This window comes from Arachis hypogaea, chromosome 5, assembly GCF_003086295.3.
Source record: "Arachis hypogaea cultivar Tifrunner chromosome 5, arahy.Tifrunner.gnm2.J5K5, whole genome shotgun sequence".
Lineage (NCBI taxonomy): Eukaryota > Viridiplantae > Streptophyta > Magnoliopsida > Fabales > Fabaceae > Arachis > Arachis hypogaea.
The window spans coordinates 37,773,130-37,793,330 of record NC_092040.1 but is presented as its reverse complement, the minus strand read 5'-3'; the positions used below and the strand labels follow the sequence as shown (position 1 = coordinate 37,793,330).

General features: G+C 34.0%; 3 protein-coding genes and 1 non-coding gene across 4 annotated transcripts; 3 read left to right on the top strand and 1 right to left on the bottom strand.

Moving 5' to 3' along the window:
* Positions 1 to 4,127: 4,127 nt before the first annotated feature.
* On the top strand, positions 4,128 to 6,471 carry LOC140172913 (uncharacterized). Its single transcript, XM_072237142.1, has one exon. It carries the CDS (start codon positions 5,746 to 5,748, stop codon positions 6,322 to 6,324), a length of 579 nt encoding a protein of 192 aa, XP_072093243.1. The 5' UTR covers positions 4,128 to 5,745; the 3' UTR covers positions 6,325 to 6,471.
* Positions 4,208 to 6,471, top strand: LOC112801283 (uncharacterized). Its single transcript, XR_011882072.1, has one exon. It is a non-coding gene; the product is annotated as an uncharacterized protein (transcript).
* A 765-nt stretch (positions 6,472 to 7,236) lies between these two features.
* On the top strand, positions 7,237 to 7,998 carry LOC112801282 (uncharacterized). Its single transcript, XM_025843927.3, has one exon. It carries the CDS (start codon positions 7,315 to 7,317, stop codon positions 7,918 to 7,920), a length of 606 nt encoding a protein of 201 aa, XP_025699712.1. The 5' UTR covers positions 7,237 to 7,314; the 3' UTR covers positions 7,921 to 7,998.
* A 7,390-nt stretch (positions 7,999 to 15,388) lies between these two features.
* LOC112801280 (small ribosomal subunit protein eS1) lies at positions 15,389 to 17,356 on the bottom strand. Its single transcript, XM_025843925.2, has 6 exons — positions 17,171 to 17,356; positions 16,978 to 17,083; positions 16,505 to 16,642; positions 16,234 to 16,419; positions 15,712 to 15,912; positions 15,389 to 15,613 (listed from the first exon to the last, which is right to left on the bottom strand). Exons 1-6 carry the CDS (start codon positions 17,227 to 17,229, stop codon positions 15,518 to 15,520), a joined length of 786 nt encoding a protein of 261 aa, XP_025699710.1. The 5' UTR covers positions 17,230 to 17,356; the 3' UTR covers positions 15,389 to 15,517.
* Between the last annotated feature and the right edge of the window lie 2,845 nt (positions 17,357 to 20,201).

Below are 20,201 nucleotides of genomic sequence, written 5' to 3'. Positions count from 1 at the left end.
AAAGAAATCTGAAATCACTCTAAGCTTTTCACTCAAGAGTATCACTCTGCCTCTTTCCATTCTTAGGCTTTTACTTGAGCTCTCTCATTCTGTCTTTTACCTCAAGAAATTACAGAAAAATAAATCTTGAAAAGAAAATTACAATCTATAAAATATGAAGGAGATTAATGCTTCAACAGCCTTTTTGCTATGTGATAAACCAGATTTGCTTGCCTCTGATTTCGTTCCTCATTCTGGCAGAATGCTCCTTTGACTAAGAAGCACTGTCTAAGTTGATGAACTTCTTCAGAGAACTCTTCTCAGAACATAAACCTCAAAATACTGGTTATCTCTCCTTAGCTTCAGAATGATGAAAAATCTTCTTTTGTATCTCCTTGCATGTTGCTGAGTTGCTCTCTCCTATGTCAACCCTCGAGCTGTGTGCTTCACCAATCTTGTCATTACACTTTCTTCAATTAACCCCCAAATTAGGAATTTCAAAGCTGGTTCTTTTTGCTTGACCAAAGACATCAAATCAGCAAAAAAATTTGTTTCAATAGTAAACTAAAATCTGCACCATTAAGAATGTGCTTTGCCTCCAAGAAACTTTGTGAACCATTGATTTACAACATTAGAGATCAAAGACTTTTTTCTTCATTTAACCAAAAATGGCATCGCAGAAAGTTGGAGAAGGAGTGAAGAAATTAACATGCATGCAAATGGAAATAAATAACCTTTATCTTCTGAATTAGCTTAACACGGCTTGATTTTGGTGATTAGACATTTGCTTTTTGCTTAACCTTTCTCTTTCTTTCTTCTTTGATGAAATGAGCAATAGGAAGAACAAAACTTTCTCTTTCTTTTTCTCTGAGGTTCTGACCGAAGCAAACTTGTGAGGTGTATTGGGAAAGCTTCAGCTTGATGAATGCTACTTGGGCTTGGATTGGATATGTTTCCATTCAGTCCAGCTATTTTTTGCAATATTCCTTTGGGCTTTGAGTGTTTGAGAGCCCACTGAGAGACTTAGTTATTTTTCTATCTGTTTGGACTGCTGCAACTATTTTATTTCTTTGGTCTGCATCACTTTATCAAATACAATTAAAAGTAATTGAATGATTAACCCAATAAAATAATGTTTGTCATTAACAAATTAATTTAGTTAATTTCTTAACTTAACAGACTATTTGTAATCCTGGTGCGAGCAAGAAGATCTGAAGTATACTTAACTTGAGAGAGATAAATACCATCATCTGTGGATATGACCTCGAGACCAAAAAAATAACTGAAAGAACAGAGATCTTTCATTTAAAAAATATGGTGAACGGAGGCTTTAAGATCAGAGATAGCATCAACATCATCTCCATAATGATCATGTCATCAACATACAAAAGTAGAAGAGACATTCACTTTTATGAATAAAGAGAGCATTCTCATGAGGGCTGCAAGTAAAATCGAGATTGCATATAGTGGTGTTGAACTTGTCAAACCATTCACGATGAGCTTGCTTAAGACCATAAAGTGCCTTGTGAATGAGACAGACTTTGCTATAAGGACAAGGATAACCCAGAGGTGGTTTCATATAGACCTTATTTTTCAAATTTTCATTAAGAAATGCATTCTTCACGTCTATCTGACTGAGAGACCATTTTTTGACCGCAGTAATGGCAAAAAGAGCTCGAACAGATGTGAGACGAGCAACAGGAGCAAAAGTCTCTTGCGTACAACCTTAAGCAACCAATCATGTCTTATAACGATCAATATAACCATCAGAGCGAGTGTTGATCTTGTATACCCATCTACTACCCACAACTTCCTGATCAGAAAGAGGATCAACAAAATTCCAAGTATATGCTTTTTCAAGTGTCTGGATTTCTTCCTGCATTGCTTGCTACCAATTTGGATTTGTGGAGGCTTCTCTAAAGGACTTAGGTACATGTTAATGAAGAATAGTAAAAGAAATAATGATAATCAAGAAGATGAGGAGGTGGATTTCTTACCCTAGTAGAACGAGTGGAAGGAGGAGGCATGATGACAAGAGTAGGATCATCGTCCAGTTTGGAATCATCAGGAGATGGAGAAGGAGGAAGAGTAGGAGGTTGTATAGGTTGACTTGAGATAGAACCTATAGAATCATCACTAGGAAAAGATCAACATTGGGGTTAGTGAAAAAGGGTGACTAGGTAGGAGAAATGGACTCAAAGGAGGAGAATCGAAAAAACAGGTGATGCTCCCAGAAGACAACATGACGAGATATACGAATATGTCTAGATAGAGGATCCCAACAACGATAACCTTTGTGTTCAGTGCCATAACTAAGGAAACAACACATGCAAGCCCGAGGTTCAAGTTTACTATGTTCATGAGGCTGAATAAGAATAAAACAGACAGAATCGAAAACTCGAAGAGAATTGTAATCTGGAGAGGTATGATAAAGATGCTCAGAGAGAGTAACATTACCAAGGACAGAAGAAGGAAGTCTATTGATAACATAAACAGTAGTAAAAATAGCTTCACCCCAAGTACGTTCAGGACACGAAGAAAAACAGAAGCATTGCATGAACAAATTCAAGAATGTGACGTTGTTTGCATTCAACTCGTCCATTTTGTTGAGATGTACCAGGGCAAGAAAACTCAGACAAACTACCCTGTTCTGCAAGAATGGTTAAAAGTTTGGAATATGAAGGGTAGATGGAGAAGAAGCAGTACAGAGATTTGGCACATAAGGAGTATGAAGTTTCTCGAGTTCAAACAACCTTCCAACCTTACGTCTAGTCCTGATGATTTGTCCCATCCGACGATTCTGTACACGACAACCAGAAAAAGAAAAAGTAATATCAAAACCTAGATCAACAAGTTGACCAACAAAAATAAGAATAAAATTCAATTTGAGAATATAATAAGTATCAAGGAGATTAAGAGTTGACTGAAAAATAGAACCCTTGTGTGTTGAGTGCAAGAGGAAACCATTAGCAGTATTGTCAGAAGGTGCATGTGTAGTGGTAAACAAAGATGAGAAAAGATGAGGCAAAGGAGACATGTGATTAAAGCAATTGTTGTCAAAATACCTTTTAAAATCACCTGGAGGAGTCGAAAAACCAGCAGGAGTATTACCATAAAGGGAGAGCAGATGCTTAAGAAGAGATGCAATATTAGATAGAGAGATATAAGACGCGTTGAGAGGAGAAGAGGTGGTAGATTCAGTAGTAGTAGTAACAGCAAAAGCAGACACACCTGAGTTTCCATAATAGTAGATACAAAGATCGAAGAGAGGAGAGAAAACTGCAAATTCGGGCTGAAAACAAAAAAATAGACGGCATAATCGGAAAGAGCTCACCAAAATACCTTAGGGAAGGTCCTATTGTCTACCACGTCAGCAAGGTAGGACATGTGGTAACGGGTGACAAGTGGAAGGAGACGCGTCAGCACTAACGCAGAAAAGGAGCTTGCACTCGGGTCGGGTTGAGCGCAGGTTGGAACAGATCCGCGTGGCTTGCTGGCTTCGACACGTGGCTTGATGTGGAATTATTGATCTGGGGCACTGATCCGACGGCGCGTGAGGGCACGTTCGGCGGCAGCAGGCGGCGAGTCTGGCAGCATTGGAATATTGATGAAGAGATAAACACGATAGTGGCGGCACCAAAGCGTCGGAAAAAGATCGAAAAACGAGGACAAAGAACACTATTGGAAGAGAAAAATAAGGGGTATGAACGAATTCTAATGAAAAAAAAAGAACATATGCTCTTGATACCATGTTAAAAACAAGAGAGTTATCTGAAGAGTGTATTATTCAGTCTGTCAAAAAAGTACAATATATAAGGGTATATATAAGAGTTAGAAGAATCAAAATAATAAAAGTATACAATCCTACAATTAATATACCGATACTCTGTATAAATATAAACGATATTAATTGATCTAAATTGATTCTAATTATTCTCTAACATATATTATGACAATAAACATGGATATAGGCACAATATGCATAAGCATAACGCTAGCTTTTGTAAAATAATTTCATCAATCACAAGTCAAACATGGCGAAAAGCAGTATTGTTATAATTTTATTGTTCCTTTCACTTCCTTCGTTGCTTGGTGGCTACTCCAAGTATACCCTTCTTTCTTGGAACTTTCTTTATGGATAGCATTCTCTTTTGTTCCATTATCATCACTTAATAAATAGGTCAACACTGCTTCCAAAATCTGTAGTCCAAACCAAGAGTAGCTAGTTATGATGGAGAGAGACAGAGAAGAGAGTGTTGATTTAGCACAAATTAGTCTTCGACCCCTTCAGCTCTCTGATGTTGATGATCTCATGGTGTGGACCGCTGATGAAAAAGTAACCAAGTTTTGCACTTGGAAAACTTACAGCAGCAAAGACCAGGGCATTGACTTTATTCAAAATGGAGCATGCGAGTTTCTATGGGGCAGAGCAATATGCCTTAATGACCATGCTATTGGCTTTATCTCTATGACCTCGTCTTCTGCTTCCGATAAATTAAGGGAGAAATCAGTGGAACTTGGATATGTTCTAGGTTCTAAATACTAGTCCAGAGGGATTATGACTTTTGTTGTAAAACAAGTGAAGAAGGTTGCATTGAGAGAGTTTTCACACTTAGAGAGGCTTGAAGCTCTAGTTGATGCAGAAAATGTTGGGTCTCAAAGAGTGCTGGAGAAGGCAGGTTTCCAAAAAGAGGGAGTACTAAGAAAATATTTGTTCCGCAAGGGAAAAAGCAGAGACACGATCATTTTCTGTGTTCTATCAACTGATCTTGATCACCAAGTTTGAGTAAACAAAAAAAAAACGTATAAAACGTCTTTTTTTTTAAGATATTTTTTAGTAATTAAAATTTAATACATATAATTAATTAAATCGTATTATTTTTATTAAAATTAGGTTAAATAATTTAATTTGACTAAAAAAATAGTGAATTAAATCTTAAACTAATTTAAATTAATTTAAATTAATGTCATTTTTTTATAAAATAACTACAATACTTTTATTATAAAAAATGACTAAAATACTCCTATTATATATATTAATTTTGAGAATTTTAAATTCTAACCCTTTACTTTTTTGCCGTCATAGAGTTAGAATTTTGAGTTTTTTAAATATATATATATATATATATAATAAGGATATTTTAGTTATTTTTTATAATAGAGATATTTCAGTTATTTTTATAAAAAAAATTTAGATCGGTTCAAAATTTAATTTATTAGTTTTTCGACAAAACTAATTTGACCGGTCTAATTTTAATAAAAATAACACAATTTAATCGATTATATATATTAAATTTTAATTATTAAAATATATTTTAAAAAAAATATTTTTAACATCTTTATCAGACTTTATCTAAATGGCTCCCATATAAAAAATATCAAGCATTCTGTCGTGGAATTGCTTCCTTGTACATATTCAATTAAGGCGGCTATTGGTATCTTTGTCCATAATTAGCCAACTATAGTGACATCAACTACTAGATTTCTTTCCGAACCAAAATTATTTATTTAACATCTATAATTTTATATATATATATATAAGATCATCATTATATTTTACACTTATTATATCTGATATTACTCAATTATTCCATCAATAATTAAAAAATATAAAATAAAATAAATAATAATTAAAGAATGTAAAATAAGATAATTTTTGTATGGTAGTGGGTCTCGCAAATATTTTTGTTTCTTTCTAAGTTACATAATTATCTCTTTTATCCATATACATGAGCAGCAGTTGAAAGATCAATTCAAATCATAAAGATGAGTGAAGGGGTTTCTTGCAAAGAAGAGAGTAAGAGTATTGATCTAACTAGGATCACTCTTCGAGAAACGGATCTTTCTGATGTGGAAGATCACATGGTGTGGTCAAGCGATGAAAAGGTGACAGAGTTCTGTACTTGGGGGCCATACACCAGCAAAGAAGAAGCCATAGACTTCATCAATGGGATACCAAACATATTTTCATGGTATAGGGCCATCTGCCTTGACAATCAAGCAATAGGGTCGGTTTCTGTGTGCTTGCAAAGAGATAGATACAGAGAAAAAGTAGCTGAAGTCGGATATATTCTGGCTTCAGAGTACTGGGGAAAAGGGATTGTTACACATGTTCTAAAGCAAGTTGTTAAGATTGTATTCAGCATGTATCCTCAGGTAGAAAGGCTTGAAGCTCTCACTGACAATGAGAATTTGGCGTCTCAAAGGGTTTTGGAGAAAGCTGGTTTCCAAAGAGAGGGTGTTCTTAGGAATTATGTGTATGTGAAGGGCAAAAGCAGAGATGTGGCCATTTATAGTTTTCTTCCAACTGATCTTCACTCAGAATTTGCTTCTCTCAAGCTTTAACTACCTCTGCATGTTAATCTACAAAACAAAGAGTTTGAGTCTTGAAGACTTGAAGCTCTATAGTGTTCGATGATATGTTCAATATTTATTTTTGTCTTTTTGTATTCGGTTAAATTAATGCCATTGGCTAGGCAATCTTTATGTTTCCATCTATCTAAAGTTATTTATTAATTATTCTAATTATGATAATGTTTAAAATGTCATTCTAGGAAAAATTTTGCCTCAAGCTCCAAAAATACGTAAATAAAATTAAAATAATGTATTTTTATTTCTCAAGTAAAACTAATTTAAATGACCATTGCATATTATAGTATTCTAACCGTGCATTTTCAGTTAATACTTTTATTCAAAGTACTCTGACATTACTATCATATAATTTTCCAATTTTATTTAAAACGAAAAATCATAATGCTAAACGATGAAGTGAGAAAACCGAAGGAACATAGAAGCACCACATGCTGACATGCACTAACATTGACTTTGACATGGTCACTTAAAGCCTTAACGCGAAAATGAAAATATAATGTTATAGATGTCAATACTTGATATTTAAGCATATATCATGATTGAAAAATTTTAATGAAAAGAAAAGTAACTGTTTGAAAAAAGAAAATAATGCAAAAAATGTATTCAAAAAGGTTAAAAAAAAAACTACTTTTATTTGCTCAATCAACAAGCTAAATATAATCTTTAGGGAAAAAAAACTAAGTATAAATATTTGAAAATTTTTTACGTATATCAGTATATTAATGTTTCAATTATTTTTAACTATTGATGTTAGTTATATATATATATATATATATATATATATATATATATATATATATATATATATTTTATCTTGAAAATGTTTGTAAACACTTTGATATTCTTGACTTGGTCAAGTATGGTTGCCAGCAGCAGCCCTTATTCAAATTTCCATCACTATATAAATAATTAAATATGCAACACTGCTGACCAATTTCAACACAACACTTAAACCTATCCACGATGGAGGCTGCTTCTGCGTCTTCCAAACCAGATGCCATTGATCTCTCCCAACTCTGTCTTTCCGAACCAGAAGTCATTGATTTGACCCAACTCTCTCTTAGACCCCTTGGGCTTTCTGATCTCGATGATCTCATGGTGTGGACCAGTGACGAAAAAGTGGCCAACTTCTGCTCTTGGGAACCCTACACCAGCAAAGACCAAGGCATTGACTTCATTGAAAACGCTGCAGCCAGCTTTCTATGGCGCAGAGCAATATGCCTCAACGATCGTGCCATCGGCTGTATTACTCTGAGCTCGTATGCTGCCTTCGACAAAGCAAGGGAAAAATCGGTGGAACTTGGCTATGTTCTGGGTTCCAACTACTGGGGCAAAGGGATTGTCACTGAGGCTGTAAAGCAAGCTATCAAGGCTGCATTCATCGAGTTCCCATACTTGGACAGGGTTGAAGCTTTGGTTGATGTTGAAAATTTAGGGTCTCAGAGAGTCTTGGAGAAGGCCGGTTTTCAAAGGGAGGGACTCCTCAGGAAATATCTCGTTCGTAAGGGGAAGAGCAGAGACACCTTCATGTTCAGTGTCCTCTTATCTGATCTTCATCCCCAGCTTTGATTTCTCTTACAAAAATATCATTGCTATTAATCCATTTTTTAATTAATAAAACAATTTGCATTTCCTGATTCTCCGCAATTTTGAAACTGCATCTTCCAATAACCCTTCTCTCATGTTCATCGAATTTAGGATTTTAATTTTACTTTAGCCAACAACAACTACAAGAATTAACAGAGTATGGCAACGATATCCGTAACACACTAACACTTCATATCTTGGTTTAAAAGAAATTAATCAACCACTTGCTACTGTCTTTCTTTTCTTAGTATTATCGCTGTCAAACTTTCTAAATGTTTCTTTATAACTACATTACTCCAAGAAAACTAACAAACAAGTGGTGTATATTTTCAATACAGTCGAGCTACATATTCAAATGTTTTTAACAATCAAGTCTAATCAAGTTATTCTAAACTCAACAAAAATTACTTTCATCACACCAGTATATACATGTTTGTTTCAATAACGTAAAAGTAGGGATGGCAAAACTCCTCCAGACACGGGGATCCTTGCGGGGACTGCCCCGAATAGGGATCCGACTATGGAGAATTTTTTCCGTGGGGATGGGGACGGGAGACAAAATTCTCCCGAGGCAGGCACGGGGACCCGAGCGGGGATCCAACCCCATCCCTGCTAATCTCCGAAATTCATAAATTTACTGAATTGTCCTTAACAGTTTATTTCTCATATATGTTTTTTAGTCATTTCACACACACATATATAGAAATCCAAAACTCCTAATCCTCATTTGCATAACTCTTCTTCAATTCAGAAATCCCTAATGTTGTCCATACTCAATCCAACCTCTCTGCAGCCACTCTCTCGCCGCTCTCCCTTCTCACCGCATCGTCACACCTCACCGTGCCATGATCCTCACTGCGTCGTGCTTTCTATTTGCGGCGTTCCTTTCCGTAACTTTGTCGTCGTGTCCATTCTCCTCTCTGTTGCCGCGTCTCCCACCTTGTCCACTTCTCTATCCTTTGGCTCGCCATTGCGTTTCCCCACTGCGTCATTTCGAAAGAAGTCACCATCTTGTCGTTTAGATTTTTTTGTATAAAATCTTGTTATTTTTGTATAGAATAGATACTTACATCTCTATTCATATGGAAATTAATAATTAGTTAGAACTATCAGATATATAGGAAATGGAGTCCTCGCGGGAAATGGGGCCCTGTGGAAAATGGGGATGGGGAGCAATATTCCCCCACGGCCTGTGAAGCTAAGGCTGGCCGGAGAATATATACATACATATATACGTATCCCAAAATACCCAAAATACAGAGATAAAACCTTAACTCTCCTTAAACATCTAAGAGGGATAAAATAAACAAATTTCTTGGAGAGAAAGCTAAGTACATATATACATAAACTAAATAACAAAAGAACCCAGGAGCCACTCCGCTTCAGAAGTCCAGACGCCTAACGAGGTGCCTCTCGACCTGCATATGAATACAACAACACAGTATAGGGTGAGAACCGAAAGTTCTCAGCATGGTAAAGGTGCCACGCATATAAGATATAAGGTCCTAGGAATGCCAGAGGCAATCCTAGAATGCCGACACCCAGATAGACAGCTTAATATACTAAACAGAAACCATAAAAGGGGTAGGTGTCTAGAGAATTCTAAATATACGCCAAAACCCTTGGATTGTCCCTCGTCGCGCATCTCCATGAGTATATGCATAGCTTTTTCTCATTTTATTCATAATTAATACATTCATTCATATATAACTTACTCAATGGGAATATCCATTCCCGAAAATTTATACGTTTCCGGTCACCCTTACGACATAGGATCAACAGAATATCGAGTCTCAGTCTGGAACACGTGGTGGCAAGCCCCGGTCACGCGCATGCGTAAACCACGCGTACGCGTGGGCATGAAAAGTCATCACTCGCATATGCAAGCACCCTGCTCGCATACGCGAGAACCCCTAACCCGAAAGGGTTGGTCGCGTCGCGAGCAGCTAAAAGCGTACGCAAATTGCAGGTCACGCGTACGCGTGGGCCACGCGTACGTGTGAGCGTACGTTTTTCCAAAAATTTGCATAAGTCTAAAAGGTTGCAGAATTTCAACCTTTTTAATCCCAACTTTCGACGTGCATAATTTTTCCGTTTTAAATTATTTTTCTTCTGTTCTTCGAATGGCGTAAACTTCACAGACCCAATTTTTATACAAAATAAGTTTGAAATGATTTGGAGATCCGAAAGCCAAGTTATGGGACGCCAAAATCGGCCAAAAACTAAATTTCACAAAAACTTCAAAACCTCATTTTCATTAAAAGCCATTCTCAATTCAATACCAAATCTGCAAATCATTAACAAGCACATCTTCCTTAACACCACAACCATCTCCATAATATACCATACTCCAAATCAACAATATCATGCATATACTTCCCAAATACACCAACAAAATCATAATAAAAACTCAACGATATAGAATAACTAGCTCCTAACTCAGCCTGTGAAGCTAAGGCTGGTTGGATAATATGTACATACATATATACGTCTCCCAAACGTTGTCCACAACTCTTAATCCTCATTTGCATAACTCTTCTTCAATTTAGAAATCCCTAACGCTGTCCATACTCAATCCAACCTCTCTGCAGCCACTCTCTCGCTGCTCTCCCTTCTCACCGCATCGACACACCTCACCGTGCCATGATCCTCACTGCGTCGTGCTCTCTATTTGCGGCGTTCCTTTCTGTAACTTTGTCGTCGTGTCCATTCTCCTCTCTGTTGTCGCGTCTCCCACCTTGTCCACTTCTCTATCCTCTGGCTCGCCGTTACGTTTTTCCACTGCGTCATTTTGAAAGAAGTCACCATCTTGTCATTTAGATTTTTTGTATAAAATCTTGTTATTTTTGTAAGAATAGATACTTACATCTCTATTCATATGGAAATTAATAATTAGTTAGAACTATCAGATAGATGGAGAATGGAGTCCCCGCGGAGAATGGAGTCCTGTGGAGAATGGGGATGGGGAGCAATATTCCCCCACGGTGGAGAACAGGGATGGGACGGGGAGTAAATCTGGGGGCAGGGATGGGGAGCAGGGAGGCATCCCCCGCCCCCACCCTACCCCATTGACATCCCTACGTAAAACATATCATTATTTGTCTTTGTCTTCTTCTCGGTTTCTTCCTCCTCCTTCTTTCTTTTAAATTTGCACATATAAGATTCTTCTTCTCGCACGCTGGTTCTTCTTCTTCTCGCACGTTATCGTTATCACCAACAACACTAATATTTTGCAAACATATTTATTGGTTCTGATTTTCTCTAGTGCTATCATTAAATAATTTTGATTTATTTTTTAGTTTATTTCGGTTCATTTGTGAATTAATTTCTATTCATTTGTATGTTAATTGAGATTCACTTGATGCTACTAATAAGTATTGACTAAATTTTTTATTCCATTCTTTAAGTAATTTCGATTTATTTCTTACTTTATTTGAGGTTTATTTGAATCTAGAAATGAATTTCATGTGTTTGTATTAATTGAGGTTGACTTGATGCTACGGATAAATATTGACCAAATTTTTTAGCAAAGAAGAGTGAAATTATTCATTATCACTTTATTCAATTGTATTAGATTCCACTTAATTCTATTCAATTGGTTCATATTTAAACAAGCAGTCAAAAAAACTCAATTATCAACAAAAACACATAAAATTCATTTTCAGATCCAAATAAATTTTAATTAAACTAAAATAAACCGAAATTACTTAAGAAATAAAAAATTTGATCAATACTTATCAACAGTATCAAGTGAACCTCAATTAGCACACAAATGAATCAAAATTAGTTCAGATTTGAACAAACAGTAAAAAAAGGCTCAATCATAAACAAAAACACATCGAATTTATTTCTGGAACTAAATAAACCTCAATTAAACTAAGAAATAAACCAAAATTACTTAAGAAATAAAAGTTTTGGTAAATACTTATCAATAGCATCAAGTGAATCTCAATTAACACACAAATAAACCAAAATTATTTAACGATGGCAGTAGAGAAAATTAGAACTAATAAAGAAGTTTGTGAAATGTTGGTGTTATTGGTGATAACGATAACGAAAAAAAAAGAAGACGCAACATTGGAGAAGAAAAAGAAGAAAGAGGAGGATGAGGAGAACCTACATGCGTGAATTTTGGAAGAAGAAGAAGAAGAATGAGGAGAAGAAGGAGAAGGAAGCAAAGAAGGAGAAGGAGAAGGAGAAGGAGAAAGAAACGAAAAAGGAAAAGGAGAAGGAGGCGTGCGATTTAAAAAGTTGTTATAACAACTTGGTTAGATTTGGTTAAGTATTTTGCTTGGATGTAAAGCTTTATTGTTTTCCATATTCTAGTATATCAATCTATTTTATGGGACGGTTTCTGTATGCAAAACCTAGTCTTTTTTTTTTTTTAATCAAACTTTTACGTAACATTGTCTTCTCTTGTCAACTTAGCAAAATGTAAATAATAATGCTCCACATCCATATAAAAAACCTAACCAAGTCATCCAAGCACTTTTTTGTTAACGCGCTTCTCCCCTCCCCCAAGTTACGTGAAATACACGCGCGCCCTCCTCTCCCTCCTATTAACGTAACAGAATTACATAAACGATTTGGATCAGCAATCTCTGCTGCTCATCGTTCTTCTTCTTTTTTCTTCTCTTCTGCTCGTTGTTCTTTTTTGCTGCTCGTCCTTCTTCTTCCTATTCTCCTTCGTTTTCTTCTTCGATTTGCGGATTTATCTTCTTCGTTTTCAAATTTTAATATTCTATGAAAACAATGAATGATTCAACTTCAAATCAGTTGAATAAGAGCGATTTGGATTATTCTTCTGAAACGAATCAAGCGGATGATGTTTGAATTATTTTTTGAATCGAATTGAATGGAAAATACAATTACTAAATTGAATTGAATTGAATTGAATTGAATTGAATATACGCAGGTGTTTTGAATTGAATTGACAATCTCTAAATTATAGACACAGGTGTTTTAAATTTGATTTTATATAATGGATAATGTTCCGTTCATTTAGTACTACACAGTTGATTCACCTTAATAACGTGTTCGGTTCATTATGCAGAAAGCTGTTTTGAAATTGATTTTATATAATGGATAATGTTCTGTTCATTTAGTACTATATAATTGTTTCACCTTAATAACATGTTCGATTCATTCTGCAGATCAAGTGTGTTGTGGATAAACAATTTGTCCCAAAATAATTTTATTGGTAAAATAAAATAAAATAAAATAGTAAAAACCCAAGAAATGTAGTTTTATTGGTAACACAACAATAAGGCGATAAGCAGTAAGTATAGGAAAAATTGAATATAAACTAATTACAACATAGATAAAATTACAAAATAGAGACACAAAACAAACATATGCATGTTAAAGCCACTAAAAATAAAATCCTCAAACTTATGCCGTTGTTGCTAATATTAATAATATGCAAATATTGTACAATCCCTTCTAAATTTTACTAGCTCAGCAACACATCTCGCAGATCCAACAGCAGTAGTAGAGAGAAAAGAGACTGCATCAATCATAACAATTTCATAAGAAATTAACCATTTTTTATTTTATTATTTTTTTTTTTGTAATTTCATTACAAAATAGACTTTATTTGAATGAAAGGCGATAAATATATTTAATGCTTACATATGCTTACGTTATAACGCAGTTTCTCCTTCTTTATTACCATTGTCTTCTTCATTTTTGCTGTAAGGACAAAAAAAATTTGTCAATAATTTACTCAATACACTGACAAGCACAAGCATGCACATTTTAATCAAGTGAATCAAAACAAGCAACTTCAGTAAACCGAATAACATTCATGTACTGAATAAAACGTGATAACATTTAATTATCAATACAAATATTTCTCCATGTACAAGGACTCAACTGAACATACTAACAATCAAGTGAATCAAAATGAGCAACTCCGCTGAACCGAACTCCATTCATGTTTTGAATAAAACGTGATAACATTCAATCAATAAAAAAAATATTTCTGCATCCAAAAGAAATCTACTGAACACACTGACAATCAAGTGAATCAAAATGACAAACACCAATTAACTGATCAATATATCACAGAAAGAAAATAACAACACATTTTCTATTCGTATGCCCTAGTTACGCAATAAAAATGGATTCAGAATAAGCCGATCTACTAAACGAAGCAACTCAATCTACTAAACATTAAATCGAACTAGAAGAAACGCGAGTTTTGAGAGAAATTAAATGAACATAATAACGACAATTTTTCTCATACCTTCCGAAGTCTCTGTTCTTATTTTTGTTTGTTTTTTCTTCTTCCTTTCAAAAGCTTGACGCAATTCTGGAGTAGGAGCAATTTTCGCAGAGAACACGATGGAGGTTTGAGAGATTTTGAGAGAGATTTGAACTTTTCCAGTGGCGGTTTCGAGGTTGCAGAAGGACCGTTGTTTCATAATGAAGGCGCAAATGAATGTTAAACGTTTCGGGGTTTCGGTGCGTGAATACGCGCTCATTTAATGGGATTGGATTTTTTTAGTGTTGGGCCAGTTTGGATGGACTTAGATGAAAATGATATGGATGTGTAGCCTAACTGAAATGTAAAACTATATTTTAAATTTGGTTTGATAAAATTTTAAAAGTTATAGCATCTAAATTTGATAAATTAAAAATAATTTTTAATAAACACAAATAAACAAGTGTATTTAATAAATAGTTTTTAAAAATTAAAAATACTATAATAGACATTAATATAAAAATTAAATTTAAATATTAATTTATTAAATTTATATTAAATTTTTTATTTTTGATAAATACAAATTATCTTTGAAAAATAAAAATATCCCAATTTTTTAAAAGATACACATAGAAATAAATAATCATTTTTATTCACAAGTACATCTTTAAAAAACTTTATCAAACTTTACTAAATTAAGCCTTAAACTAATGTATGGAATCAAATATTCAAAATAGATATATATTTTTGGATATAATAAAAAAATAATAATATTGATCTAATAAACATACAAATAAATAAAAATATTTGTGTGCAAACGCTTTAAACCAGATAATTATTAAGATAATTCCCTAATTGGAAACAACATTGTTGTATCATTTTAAATATATTGATATACTCAAAATAGGTTTCACAATTTCATCTTTTTCTATTGCCATTTTTTATAGGTTCCATAAACTTTTGCATTATCTTCTCTTTGGTTTTATTAAAAATACATGAATTACTAAAATGTTATAAAATTGTGTCATTATTTACTCAAATTCAAAATTTTACAGTAATAACAATAAATTGTATCATTAGATTATCTTAAATTCAAAGTAATCTTCATAAAAATTTTGTATACTATTAAAATTCTAACTGCAAGCACAAATAAACAGAGCTTAGCTCATATTGCGCGATCTTCTTTTGCCTTTTCAAAACCAACAAATGGATAGATTGGAGGTCAAAAGACATGATAATTAAATCTTGCAGACAAAAAATCAAAAATTTAGATTGAAAGCAAAATTATGTTTCTCATTGTCAAAACAAAACTGGTAAATAAATACTAGTAAATGCAGGAGCATTCCTAAAACAATCTAAAACCCCATTTATCACTTAAGCCCCAACAATTTCAGGAGTAGCCTCAGCCATTGGTTCATCAGCAGGCCTGTCCACCTTAGTACCAACATCTTCGGAGTAATCACCATGAACCTGCAAAAGACCAACAACAACAGCAACGTACAATTAGTTTACTGATCAGATTTAAAACTAACTTGTGTGAAAACATGGAATCCTTTAAAGGGACATACCTCCATCAATTTCCCAAGATCAAATTTGGGTGCTTTGAGTATCTTAACTTTCCTGATGAACACATTCTGAAGAGGGTAAATGCTAGATGTAGCCTTCTCAATCTCTTTACCAATCATTTCTGGGATGAACTTACGGACCAACTCCTTGAGATCACAGGATGTTGCCTGGTTGGTCATGATCTCTCTCATCTTCCTACGAATCTGAGGAGACAAATAAGGGCACACAACATTAGTAATATGCAAAACTGTGTTCATATAAATGTTATAATCCTCCAAATCCATCAAAAGGGCCAAATGAATTATCAAGTTTGGTGAACAATTTGAGGTTATAGCAATAATTCAAATACTATGTCCCAACAAATTACTACTAAAAAAAATTGTCTAGTACACACCCTTCAAACTCCTATTAATATTATCTTCAATAACTCATAAAAGTGGATTGTAATTATATAGCAAAAACATTTCAAATTCAAGTATTCAACACAGAACAAACATAGCTTAATGCCATATCAGTTAACACACCTGACGAATCTGGCTAGACTGCGCGTAGCAGGTTCTTTTCATCTGGTTAAACCTTCTTTTGGTAAACCCAATACAGAACATTCTCAAGGTATAATTATCCGTGGTCTTCACATCGACGTGAGACTCAATCAAAGTTTGCCATTTTTTTACGAGCGATCTCAGCTTGTCAGTAGTAAAATCCATTCCCTGCAGATTAAACGAAAAGTTTCAATCAGTTTACAGCCATACAAGATAATAAATAGATTAAAGGAGGTTAAGAAATATAACATACCCAGAAATTTGTGAGCACATTCCTTCCTTGTACATCTTCTGCTCTCAGCCTAATCTTCCTGAAGGCGTGGTCCTCATCCCCTTGAAGATCAGCAAGTGAGACCTCAAACACTCTATGTTTGAGTCCTTCAGAGGCAATCTATCATTTATAGAAACATTCGCGCAACCATCAAAATATGAAGAGCATAAGTACTAATAGATCCTTTCAACTACTAACACCCTAAATAAAAAATTATTCTAGCAGGCGGCAAAGCACAGTAAATATATTCTAAGGGTTCACAAGCAGAGTAATGCTACAGTATATTCGTACATAAAACAATGGATCCAACTATCCAACTGAACAATCATTCAACAATAGAGAAAAAAAATTATACACGTCTAAACTACTAATTTCCATGCGTGAATGAATATAAAGAGAATTACAAATTAAATCTAAAATGAAGGTAAATAAAAGAAAAGAGAAAAAACAAAGACCTTCGTGCCTTGAGTACGAGTGACAAGGGTTTTGCCCACATTCTTGACCTGGAAGACGGAAGGAGCCTTGATATCGTACCAATCCTTCTTGGCAAAGGGATCGGCGCTGCAAAACCCATGGAAACAAACAAATTCATATTCAGAAAACTCAAAGATCGTTTAGAAAAGAGAGAGAGGAGAATGGGACACATACGCTTTCTTCTTGCCACCCTTCTTTCCCTTGGAGATGCGCTTGTTTTTTCCGACGGCCATTGTTCTTCAAGTGTAGAGCTTCAATTGCCTCTCTTGCAGTGACGGCCTCAGCAAACCCTATTGGTGGTGCTAGTGTTAGTTCCCCGCTCCAACATATATAACATGGGTATGGGTATGGCCTCTACACATCATGGGCTTGGACCTACTTTTCAAGATATATAAGCACCCCACTTAACTCAACCAGCCTCTGTCCAAAAAGAGAATACTCAACCAGCCGTATAGCCAAAAAAAAAAATTATTTCCGGTAACTGTTTTTATAGGACCGATAAAGAAAATAAATCATTCGAGTGATTAAAGCTAAAACAGCTACTTTCAAAGTAAAAAAAAAAAAAAAACGGGAGTGAGAGAGTTAGAGTTAAAAAGAGAATTCCTCCCTTCTTTCTCTCGTTCAAAATCGTTTATGAGACTTTCATCTCATACGGCTTCTGAGTAATAAAAAAAAAAAAAGAAAGAAGAATGAATTGTTAACTCAATAGTAGAGTATTCGATTTTTAAGTGTGACTCTATTTTTTAAATATTTTTATGAATCTATTGTTTCGTCTGTAATTTTGGTAGGATTTGTAAAATTATAATTGATCCAGAAAGAAATGAATGAAAAAAGTGGCATGTCGTAAGTCCAAATAAATAATAAAATTCCGATTAGCAATAGATTAGTTCTTGGTGGTTACCTGCCAGTTTACAGTAGAAAATCAAAAAAATTAAAAGAAAATAAATAAATAAATAATTTGATAGAAATTCCGGTGAAGTTGATAGTTCAAAATCGTTAAATAATAATTTAGTCAAATTTATCAAATTATTTAATGACTCTCGGCTATTAACTTCTACGCCTAAATTTTCACCAAAAAATTATTATGCGAGTTATATTTTTTTAATTGTTACTTATTTTTTATTTATTATTTTAAATATTATATTAATATATATTAAAATATTCTTATAAATAATTATAAATAGATATATATATATATATTTATATTATTGTTTTCGTTAAAAATTAAATAATTTTTTATTATTGTGACTAAAATGTCGTTTTAAATTAAAAAAATAATAAATGAAATATTAATCTAAAATCTCAAAAAAGCAAAGGTAGCATATGAGAAGAGTAAATGAACAAATTGGAATTTATTTTTTGAATATTTGGTTTATTATTATTATTATTATTTTGAGATTATTAGATTAAGATTTTATTTTATTTTTTTAATATATATATATAATGTTAAAAAAATAATATAATTATATATAAATATTAAGATCATGTATTTTTGGTGACTATATTAAAATCATATATATGTAATGTTAGCGTAGATAATTCATACATATCTATTATAAAAATAAAATGTACATTGTATTTATGCTTTGCATATATAAACACTATACAAATCATCAATTGCTTCTTGCATTTCCGTTTTTGCTTCTTTAACATTTATGTATTTAATATTTATAATTTCCTTTTTCCAGAGACTTATGTCACATGGTGGCTAAAAATTTTTAATATGGGAAAAATGTGAATTTTTGTTAGAAATAGAGATTTTTAGTATATATACAAGTGAATGAAAATTAAAAATATAGTAGATGCAACGCATAAGTTACGTGATGATTCAACATGCATGCAGTGTGATAGACACATGTTTTAATCAGAAAGAATATGTATTATTTGTGTTGTTCACGTGGCGTAAATCCAAGTAACACGCATCATGCGTATTGTACACGTGTCAGGCATGCAAGTAACACGCACCTTTGCATGTTGTATACATGTCAAATATTGGTTGGAAGGCATTGTAACATATAACCTACGAAGTAAGTTTTCTGCCTATAAAAATCGAAACTCGCTATCATTTTACTTCATTGCGAGAGGTATTTTAGTGCATTGTTGGTGTGATGGAGGACACTGCAAATATAGTGATTTACCACAACGACGAGGTTATACGAAATACGTATGACGGAGTGAGCTTTGCGTGTGAATGTTTTTGTTTGTGGTTTCATGTACTATAACATTCGTGGAACTATAGTACGGTCTCAGTCAGATCATAGAGAGTGATATTATAAATAGAGTGAGCAACATTCTCTATAGGAGTCCAGTTGTCATATTTGACGGCCTAATACAATTTGAGATTATGTCGATTGTTGACGAAACAAGTATTCAACAGATGTTTCATATTCACCAGCAAATTCATGGAAACGATTTCACAAGATCACTCCAAGTTGGACTCGGACACGATTGCTGAGGCTATGAAACTATTGGTTGAATCCAACCCATCTATAAAGGTAAAATCTATAAGTGTGGAAGTCCAGGCAAGATTCAACTACACTGTTAGTTACCGAAGGTTTTGGTTGGTAAAGCATAAGTCAATAGCCAAAATTTTTGGTGGATGAGAAGAATCTTACCAAAATTTGCCGTTGTGGTTCTTGGCAATGGTTCAGAAGATGACTGGTTCACGAGTCCAAATAGAAACACGATCCTTGTATAATGGGAGTGAAGAGGTGGATGGTATTAGGATACTTTATTGGGTATTTTGGAGTTTCAATCCATGCATAAGAGCTTTCAAATATTGTAAGCCGCTGGTTCAGCTTGACGGCATCCACCTATACATAAAATATAAAGGTTGCCTTTTGTTTGCAGTTGCACAATATGACAATCAAAACATCGTGCCGATTGCTTTTGCCATCATGGAGGGTGAGACCGCTGATGCGTGACACTTTTCTTAGTAATTTACGAAGGTATGATGTAAAAAGAGACGGTGTGGGTATAATATCAGATTGTCATGAGTCAATCTAGGAAGCAGTAAATCATAGCGGATATGATTGGAAACCTCCAAGAACATGGTGGATGTTTTGTATTCGGCACATTAGTAGCAACTTCTTAAGAGAATTCAAGATTTCATACTTGCAAAGCTTGTGGTCAACATTGGGTATTCAAGGATAGTGGAGGAGTACAACATCAACTACAAAAAGATTGCAAGAACCACTCAGTCCGC

Excerpts from the sequence above, each read along its gene's own strand:
- LOC140172913 (XM_072237142.1), top strand. The coding sequence starts at position 5,746 with ATGAGTGAAGGGGTTTCTTGCAAAGAAGAGAGTAAGAGTATTGATCTA.
- LOC112801282 (XM_025843927.3), top strand. The coding sequence starts at position 7,315 with ATGGAGGCTGCTTCTGCGTCTTCCAAACCAGATGCCATTGATCTCTCC.
- LOC112801280 (XM_025843925.2), bottom strand. The coding sequence starts at position 17,229 with ATGGCCGTCGGAAAAAACAAGCGCATCTCCAAGGGAAAGAAGGGTGGC. Across the intron at positions 16,643-16,977 it reads CTCGTACTCAAGGCACGAAG|ATTGCCTCTGAAGGACTCAA; the intron begins GTCTTTGTTTTT and ends TATAAATGATAG. Across the intron at positions 15,614-15,711 it reads ATCTTGGGAAATTGATGGAG|GTTCATGGTGATTACTCCGA; the intron begins GTATGTCCCTTT and ends GGTCTTTTGCAG.